Below are 9918 nucleotides of genomic sequence, written 5' to 3' on the forward strand. Positions count from 1 at the left end.
TTAGTAATTTCCGTGGAATCTTATGAATGGGGATCGTTTTGACAATGGTTTCGTCTACACGCAGAAAACTCAAAGGAAAAACTTGCCATGTAAACATACCCTTACTGTGTAGAAATGGGTCAAGTACAAACTATAGAAATACAGTGTTTGAACAGGATGTGAGAACATGAGCAGGTGCTGATAAACTAACTCTCCTCCCGTATATAAAGATAACCCAGGGCTGCACAACGCAATATCCAGACATCGACATTGATCTACTGAACTGGTTTGTGTCGTGAAAATACACAATTTAACCATTAAATCTTTTTAATAATTATTTATGTATAATTCTGTTTTAAATTCTGTGCAGAGTTCAGTATTGTTTGAGAAACAATGGCGGTCTGGACTGTCTACCTGTCTCTCGGTCTTCTCGTAGCTTTGAGTGTTTCAGGTAAGAGCATTATTCCACGTTTCACATCATTACTGTTATTTTAACATGAACTATAGCACACCTGGGACTCTGTAATGACTTATCAGAATGGTTTAATATAGTATGTGCACTGAAATAAAGTTTGTTTCTTAATTATTATCATAACAGTAAGACAATAAAACAACAATATTTATACAATTATATCAGATAAAGTTATATATTGTTATAAATGTATTTGTATTATTATTATTTTGAAAACAAAAACATCAACAAATATATGTGTTAATCTGTAGTATATTTATTATTATTATTATTATTATTATATTGGTAGTAGTAGTAGTAGTAGTAGTAGTAGTAATAGTATAGCACTTCCACTACTGCTGCTGCTACTACTAGCAGTTCTGTTTTAATAATGTAGTATTTATTTCTTTTTAAGTGGAAACGAAGCCTATTGGAAATGAACGTTGTCGCGGTAAGGTTTCTCTAGTTTCTACTTCTCTTGTCAGTGTGTATGTAAAGTACAATCCAAAAGTCCAAAACCTTTGCATTTCTCTACCTTACCCAGTCAACACGTTGATCTCACAGTGATCTCTCCATATGATTTTCAATGTGCATACTGTCACCATTATGGTGATCAGTGTTTGCTTTAGTTGGGCAGTTTGAGTCTTGTTGTATTAATGGCTGCTGGAGTGTGTTATGGCAGAAACAATAAGAGAAAATGTGATCAGATGATGTCAACTACTTGATGATGACGATAACTATAAAATCATCATGTAGTGCTCTGATCAGGTGATCTCTTCTAGACCTTCATATGTGTTATAAATTTCATATAATTGATTATATTAATATTTCAACAGCATGACGTTCAACAGTATTTAAATAAAAAAATCTGTGTATTAAAAAAACCCTATACATTTAAAATATTTTTCATTGAGACACACTCAACATTCAAGAATCAGCACATGAATCTCAATAAAGGTGACATGCTTTATGACGCAATGTATTTTGGGAGACACTGATGAGTTTTGTAAGATGCACCCAGAATGCATTGTGGTATATGAACCATGTCACCGTTATTGAGATTCACATGCTCATTCTTCATTCATGTCAGTGGCAGAGGTTACTTAGTGGCAGAGGTTAATTAGTGGCAGATGTTAGTTAGTGGTTAATTAGTGGCAGAGGTTAGGTTAGGTAGTGGTTAGTTAGTGGCAGGGTTAGTTGTCACAACGAACAAGAAAGGTTGACATGGAGAAGATAAATCTCCTGATTTAATCAAACGGTGAACGGAGGAGAGTCTGCTGGAGAAAAGAGAACGAGACAGAGATCGTAAAACAACAAGAACCAACATGGACTCCGATTTTTAGAGATGGAAAACTTCCATTTAACAGCCTGCATGGACGGGTGGTCTGCCTATGGATGCAGATGCTTCAAGTTTTTCTATAACCTTCAAACATGGGCTGATGCAGAGGTATGATACATATGAAACATAAAAATCATATTATATTCTTGGTTAAATACAACTTAAGCTCTGTAAACATCTGTGACACCTGTTAATTATTGCAGGAAAATAATTTCAACTTGTTCCTCAGTTTAAAAACAAAAATATGTCCATAGTTAAGAAATTACAATGGAGTTCTGGGGGCGAACAAACATCACTGTGATGAGAATACAGACACAACACATTTCATGTTGTCATGAGAGGATCACTAAATATATTGTAAACTTAATATATGTTAAGTTATATCTAATCTATATGTACCATATAACAAGAACCTTTTATAGTCTCACCTCTAAAGACAGAATAAGGCAAAAAATAAACTACATGAGTAAAAATGATTTCGATGTTAATTAAAGGTATGTCACAGATTTTGGAATATTAATTTAAAGCTATACATTAATTTTATACATTTATGTTTGCTCATGTCTCTACAGAAATTGTGTTTGGACTTGGATGGGAACCTTGCTTCTGCACACAGCAAAGAAGAGTACGTTTTTATACAGAGGTTGGTTAGATTTGAAACTGGGAGCATGACTCGTGCCTGGATCGGAGGCCATGATGCTGTTCAAGTATGCAAATATTATTTTGATTATGCTTTTTGTGCTACTGCACAGCAAAATCCCCAGTGTTAAGCCAACACTGCTAAGTAAGGAAGGAAGGTCTATTTATATAAACCAGACTATTACTAACCAGACAGACTTTATTTCTGTCAGACGTCAAGTTCTCATGAATGATGGTGATCTGTTTGCTAGTTGGGCAGTTTGACTCTTGGGTTTTTCATGTGAGTCTGTTGCATGTTCAAATCCAGAATGAACACATGTTAATTTATAGATCAGTTTGCCTATAAATGAATGTAGCAAAGTCTGTTTTTGTCTTTTCTATGGTCTCTGCCTTGACCACATGACCACATTTTTAACAGCAATAAAACCAACTTATCTGATCGTGGTCATGGTAACCAAGACCCTTCTTGCCCTTGTTGGGGGATGGGACTATAGATCCCAGAGTGAGTTTTAAAGATTATTTGTTACATATAACAAATGATTGTGTCTGATGTCTGAGTCGTTACACTCTGATTATAGCCCTATACGGATGGTGATTGTTTCTCATGTTGACGTCTGTAAAAATGAATTTGCATGGCATTATTCCAAGTATGTGCCATTTTATTCACAGCAGACAATCATGGAACCGACCGCGTGATCAGCGCACGCTCCCCCAAAACTCGCTCCTCCACCGTCAATCAATCGCCATCAGAATGCATGAGTTTCATCACTGAGGTGACATGCTAATTCATTTTTACAGACGTCCACATGAGAAACAATTACCATTTGAATAGGGCTTCAGAGTTACTGTAAAGCCCTATTCGGACTGTAATTGTTTGTCATGTTGACATCTGTAAAAATGAACCTCACCATGCATTCAGATGGTGATTTGGAGGAGCGAGTTTTGGGATCCACGAACCCAGGAACAGTGCTCATGTGGTCAGTCACATGATTGTCTGCTTTAAATAAAATGTCATTTGCTTGGAATAATACGGATAAATTCATATTTAATATAAAGATATAAAAATAATGTCCTATTTTTTATGTGATTATTTATATCTCTTTCAAAATCGGAAGCTAGACACACTTGAAATGGTTTTCAAACCATTTTTATCTCAAAATGATGGATGGACATTTTTAAAATATAGAAATTAGCAGAAATAAATTAATGCAGCCTCTTATTTACATGAGGTAAATAAAGCTGCTTGGTTTATATTTTTAATGTAAATAGTCTAATTGTAGGTCTAATAGTCTACATTTTAAAATTGTATTGCTGTAACGGCCCGATGTTTAAATTTTTTTGTTTTTTTTCTCCTGTCGCTGAGGTGGAGCGGTGATGAAATATTGTTCTTGTAAATACTTCCCAGCATTTCTGTAAAAAAAAAATATGCATGCATGTAAATATGTAAAGTGCAGCAGTTACGGAGGGGTCAAAAAATGATTTAAACAGTGAATTTTGAAGTGATCTCTTCTCGTAAACTGGATTCGGACGGCAATTAAATCCTCACATGACCTTAACGTTTGTCAATAAACAGTAGATAATTCAGCTGGGGATTTTTACGTGGATGATGGGAGAAAAACACTGACATTCTGGATTCTGACGGAAATAAAATCACTGACTTACCCCTGTAAATGTTGAAAATACCTTACGACCCCATGAGAAACATTTGCTGTCCGAAAACAGCTTAAGACTGTGTAGAGTGGGACCATATGTGCAATGAGCAGAGATGAGTTAACACTGGGGATGTTACTGTGTGGGCATTTACAGTTATATTTACATTAACACCTTTTTTTTTTCCCAAAATGCATAGAGATAGATGTGCTTTTATAATGTTTTTAATAGTTAGTGAGTGGTGCCTATCTCATAGTTGCCAATGCCCTAAACCATGATGTCGTACTTGAGTGTTTCTATTGTGAAACTTGATGTAAAATGAGCAATTTAGCCCTGTCTTAAATATTCTTCACATGTTCTTCACTGATACCCTGTTTGTGAAATAATTTCTGTTTAGATTTCTGACATTTTTAAAGTGGAGATAGGGTTAGGGTTCATGAGGAATCTTCTTTTAGATGAATAAAGACACAATTAAGCTATATCTGTGGACATAAACACAATGTCTTTTTTCTCTTCTGTTCACAGGAGGGAACTTGGTTCTGGAGTGATGGAACCAAAATGAACTTTGAATACTGGTCGCCTAACCAGCCCGATGATGACTGGTACAATGAGCGCTGCCTTGAGCTGAAATATACAAGTAAGTGCTTTTAATGTTCACAAACGAACATTATTTAGCTTTTCATAATATACAAATGATAAAAACAACATTTTTTTTTTCTTTCTTGCAACAGATGGCTACTGGGATGATGACGTATGTACTGTAAAGAAGCCGTTTGTGTGTGTGAACTGAACCAGCATGTGACAAATCAATAGAAGAAACAAGCACCTTTAACTCATTTACTTTCCTTTAGAAATGTTCAATGGAGGTAATAAATGTGTTTTAAAAAAAGGATAATTTAGGTTGTTGGATTGTTTTTTTGTGAATGCTAAGTTAATTGACGCCTGTTAAACACCATTATTTTTTAAATATAATTTGGGTATCACTCCACGGTCTCTCTTTTCTCACTAACACAAGTTAGAATAACTAATTTGGCATCCTAAAATGGCACTAAGAGTAAAAAAATTAAAATAAATAAAAAATAATAAACAGGTTTTGTGGCTCAGATAAGGTCCAGTTCTGGTTTATTTCTTTGCTCTTGGCTGACATGTGGCATTGCTATGGCCTGCTTGTGGCCCAGATCTGGCAAACAGGAGCGGTCCGCCCAAGGGCCGTCATTCCACGCTGCATGAGGGCCAGATCATCTTTCCACATGTGCCAGATGTGGGCCGGATCATCTTTCCACATGTGCCAGATGTGGGCCAGATCATCTTTCCACATGTGCCAGATGTGGGCCGGATCTGGGACATCACAATGTTTCAATGTGGGGAGGAACTAAAAATAGAGCCATTGACCAACTGAAACCTGCTCTAAAGTCAATCAATGGCATAGTATTATTTTAGTTATTTAAAGAGTGTGTTAGTAATGTGCGCCTATAGGTGACTCCACAACGCATGTACAATTTGTTTATTGCACACACACACACACACACACACACACACACACACACACACACACACACACACACACACACACACACACACACACACACACACACACACACACACACACACACACACAAACTGCTTATTGCAGAAAGTCCTTTGTTTTCTCAGAGATCATCTTTGCTCCAGCCATGCAATCCTTACAATCCCACAATCCCACATACTGACATCCGTGTCCCTTTTTGGAAAATCTGCTTTTTACATAAACACGATTGTTCTAAGCTGTAAATGAAAGATTATGGCCCGGTTTCACAGACAGGGCTTAGATTAAGCCAGGATTATACCTTAGTTCAATTAGGACATTTAATTAGCTTCTATAAACGTGCCTTAGAAAAGAACATTACTGGTGTGCATCTTGAGACAAAACAATGACACTGACGTATTTTAAGATATGCCAGTGCAAGTTGCTTTCAGTTAAAACTAACTAACCCAAAATCTCTAAACTACCTCCAGATATAACAACCTAAACTGCTGATGCAGTAAATACAGCAAAAAAAAACAACAACAACACATTGATAAAAGCAGCATTATTACAGTTTTTCTCAATTGTTTACACACAATTTCTGGTACTTGAGACACAATGACCACAACATGTAACTCATTCACCAACCCCCTGAACCAATTCTGCTAAACTACAAGCACAATTCCTGCTTTACACTCAAACTGCAGCTCTAAAACACACTTTTTTCAAAACACTACACACAATTCTCTGCTTTTGGCACAATTTTCATGCAGAAAATCTCTTGTTTTCACAAGGAACACATTGCCATTCAGATATGCACACTGACTCATCACATGGGCAAACACCCGTCACACAGTTTTACAATTAGCAATCAGAGCTTTAGCATAAAAGGGCAACAGGTGAGCTCTTCAATGGAGCAATGGATGCCAACATTGGATTTTATTTCATTTTTACTGCAAATACAGTCAATTCTTCTGTTGTTTTGTATGTAGACCACTGTATGTGCAACTTTGTGTTGGTTGGGACGTACACTGTGTACATTGTTTTTGTGGGAAAAATAAAATATATTTGTTACCGTGTATTTGTGTGTTCTGAGTATAAAAACAATATTCTCAAATATTTTACAACACACTTATGTATGTACTGTCTGTAGTACAGTTTTTCTCGATTGTTTACACACATTTTCTGAAAGCATGCCTCATATTCTCAGAACTCTACACACAAATCCAAAAACACACACACAATGGGCAAAACCCCTCAATTCTCCTGCAAAATTAAACTTTACATTCAAAACAATGTTATTTCTTCTCAAAATGGTATTTTGTCTTCAAATGACACACACAAACCATCATATGAATAGACATTTATAAGAACCAGTTGAACACTGATGTGCTCAATGTAAAACACTATGATGAATGGAAAACACTTCTTCTCCATTCATCATAATGACTTAGGCCTTTTTTTGTTTAGTGTTACACTTACTACAGACAGTACATACATAAGTGTGTTGTAAAATATTTGAGAATATTGTTTTTATACTCAGAACACACAAATACACGGTAACGAATATATTTTATTTTTCCCACAAAAACAATGTACACAGTGTACATCCCAACCATCACAAAGTAGGACATACAGTGGTCTACGTACAAAACAACAGAAGAATTGACTGTATACAGTTACAGTAATAAAAAAAAAAATCCAATGTTGGCATCCATTGCCCCATTGAAGAGCTGCCCTGTTGCCCTTTTATGCTAAAGTTTTGATTGCTAATTGTAAAACTGTGTGACGGGTGTTTGCCCATGTGAAGAGTCAGTGTGCATATTTGAATGGCAGTGTGTTCCTTGTGAAAACAAGAGATTTTCTGCATGAAAATTGTGCCAAAAGCAGAGAATTGTGTGTAGTGTTTTGAAAAAAGTGTGTTTTAGAACTGCAATTTGAGTGTAAAGCAGGAATTGTGCTTGTAGTTTAGCAGAATTGGCTCAGGGGGTTGGTGAATGAGTTACATGTTGTGGTCATTGTGTCTCAAGTACCAGAAAATGTGTGTAAACAATCGAGAAAAACTGTAAGTGTAACACTGAACAAAAAAAGGCCTAAGTCATTATGATGAATGGAGAAGAAGTGTTTTCCATTCATCATAGTGTTTTACACTGAGCACATCAGTGTTCAATTGGTTCTTATAAATGTCTATTCATATGATGGTTTGTGTGTGTCATTTGAAAACAAAATACCATTTTGAGAAGAAATAACATTGTTTTGAATGTAAAGTTTCATTTTGCAGGAGAATTGAGGGGTTTTGCCCATTGTGTGTGTGTTTTTGGATTTGTGTGTAGAGTTCTGAGAATATGAGGCATGCTTTCAGAAAATGTGTGTAAACAATCGAGAAAAACTGTAATTATGTATGCCCCAGTGCATGATGAGAACACCAGTACCAGAAAAGTTGAGTAGGCTTTACTTAATTTTATAATGTTGATATTTACACTTTAATTTCTACAACCTTGAATTGAGTACTAATATATAATTTACTTTTTCATAGAAATTGAAGTATTAACTTCACAACATTTTTTATCAGTGCATTTTTGATGAATGTTCTCGTAATGTTGGCAGAAAACATTCTCTGAATGTTCTTTAAATATTAAGAATCACTAATTTTCTGACTCAATAAAAACAGCTTTGGATGATACATACAGAAATCCCCTGAGTTTGAATAACAGTCCAAATGACGATGTATGACTTTCTCAGATTAAAAAAAAAGACAAGTTATGCAGTGAACATTGATGACACACAGATTAAGTGTTGGAAGTCATGTCTCCCTCCACTGGAGTCATTAGATTTGTGGGATTTGACCTCGGAACACACAGACCCCTTCTGATTGGCTGACATGCATCTTGTGTAACATGAGTACACTTATTATACAATGTCCAGCAGAAAAACTCAGTTTGCTGTTTGGGCTACCTGATCACATTACTACAGTAAACGCAGGAAAATACTAATCAGCATGTGAAGAAATAATACACTTTTAACAACTTAACTATATGAGCCAAAGAGGGCAGAGGTGATGGTCTGTTGTGATGTTGGTCTATTAATGATTTTAATGTTTTTCCATTGGGGCTTATATAAGATTGATTCAGGTTAATAAATCTGCATTGTGTATTATTGTTAGATGACAACAGATCAATTTGATGAAACTAAAAGTCAATCTTCTATATGAGCAGTAACCAGCAAAATAATAGAAACCGTCTACTGAAAAACTAGTGGTTCTTATGAAATCGACCAGAATAACTGGACAACTGAACAGCTTTCAAGCAGAAAGGTTTTTTTTCTTTTTCATATTTGACGAGCTTGAAGACAATAGAAAGCATACTCTGAACATTTATTATTATCTGACAGCACTCACACACACATAGACTAAATTCAGACACTTTACAAAAGGATTTGTATGTTTTTACAAACTGATTTGTAAACATTACAAAAATATATTTGGCACAGCCAGTTCTGCACCTTCAGTGTATGACTACATACAGTACATTATCAAAATAAAGACAAACACAAATATAAGCAGATACATTTTCAGTTGAAAAATCATTAAAAGAGTCATTCAAAGTAAAAACAGTGATGCCTAATATACTGATGCAATAGCCACAAAACATTTACAAAACATCTTCAACTCCCTCATATTTAACTAAATACTCAAAGATGAATATTCACATTTTTTAGAACACAACACATTGACAAAAGCGCTGTACCGAAATCTGACTGTTTCTGAACAAAAAAAAAAAAAAACTTTTTGTTTACAACAAGCTTAATACAGCCATGATTAACTTTTGAAATGATTCAACAACCAATATAATTGGTTAAAATTATATAAACTATAAACTTGAATAAAATTATCCAAGCAATTTGCAACAGAATGCAAAACATTTGGAAGTCTTTATTCTGGTTTAGTTGGTTTTTACAGACGGAGAGAGCATCAGAGTGCAGGAGAAATGTGGAAGAGTCCGTGTCTCAGTTACTGTGTCTGTCAAACAGCAGAATCAGGCGCTGGCAGATTCTTCATTTCATGAGTCTCTGCTGGTTCTGTGTTCTGTGTTTAAAACAAGACATTGTTATTTGGCAACTACACATCTGACAAACCTTGCAGATCAGTTTATATCACACATAATGAATGTATTACCATGAGTTGACGGCTGTGTCTTTAATGCGTGTTCCTTCGACTGTGTAAATCTGTATCAGCAAAGACAATTACAGATTTAACATTGATATACACAGTTGAATGTGCTGTATAGGCCTACATGAGAGCTGTATTGAATCAAAATCTGAACTTACTTAGTTGGAACAACCTTCCCTATATGACAG

At 35.4% G+C, this 9918-nt stretch overlaps 2 protein-coding genes across 4 annotated transcripts in view; one reads left to right on the plus strand and one right to left on the minus strand.

Annotated features, from left to right (window-relative positions):
• Window positions 1-229: 229 nt before the first annotated feature.
• LOC311281410 (galactose-specific lectin nattectin-like) lies at window positions 230-4970 on the plus strand. The gene is made up of 7 exons (XM_084394322.1): window positions 230-265; window positions 350-430; window positions 846-881; window positions 1798-1877; window positions 2342-2476; window positions 4584-4695; window positions 4790-4970. The coding sequence occupies exons 2-7, from the start codon at window positions 373-375 to the stop codon at window positions 4846-4848; spliced, it is 480 nt and encodes a 159-aa protein (XP_084250448.1). The 5' UTR covers window positions 230-265; window positions 350-372; the 3' UTR covers window positions 4849-4970.
• Window positions 4971-8916: 3946 nt separating this feature from the next.
• LOC311297452 (uncharacterized protein) overlaps window positions 8917-9918 on the minus strand; it is a 12737-nt gene continuing 11735 nt past the window's right edge. The window contains exons 16-18 of one of the 3 annotated variants that reach the window (XM_084419717.1): window positions 9889-9907; window positions 9737-9786; window positions 8917-9646 (exon numbers count right to left, since the gene is read on the minus strand). In XM_084419717.1, the coding sequence (XP_084275843.1) occupies window positions 9621-9646; window positions 9737-9786; window positions 9889-9907 (95 nt within the window). In that variant the 3' untranslated portion in view covers window positions 8917-9620. The remainder of the gene's footprint in view (window positions 9647-9736; window positions 9787-9888; window positions 9908-9918) is intronic. The other 2 variants (XR_014628811.1, XM_084419718.1) reach the window with 2 other exon arrangements.

Source organism: Rutilus rutilus, assembly GCF_951802725.1.
Source record: "Rutilus rutilus genome assembly, chromosome: 1".
In the NCBI taxonomy this organism is placed as follows: Eukaryota; Metazoa; Chordata; class Actinopteri; order Cypriniformes; family Leuciscidae; genus Rutilus; species Rutilus rutilus.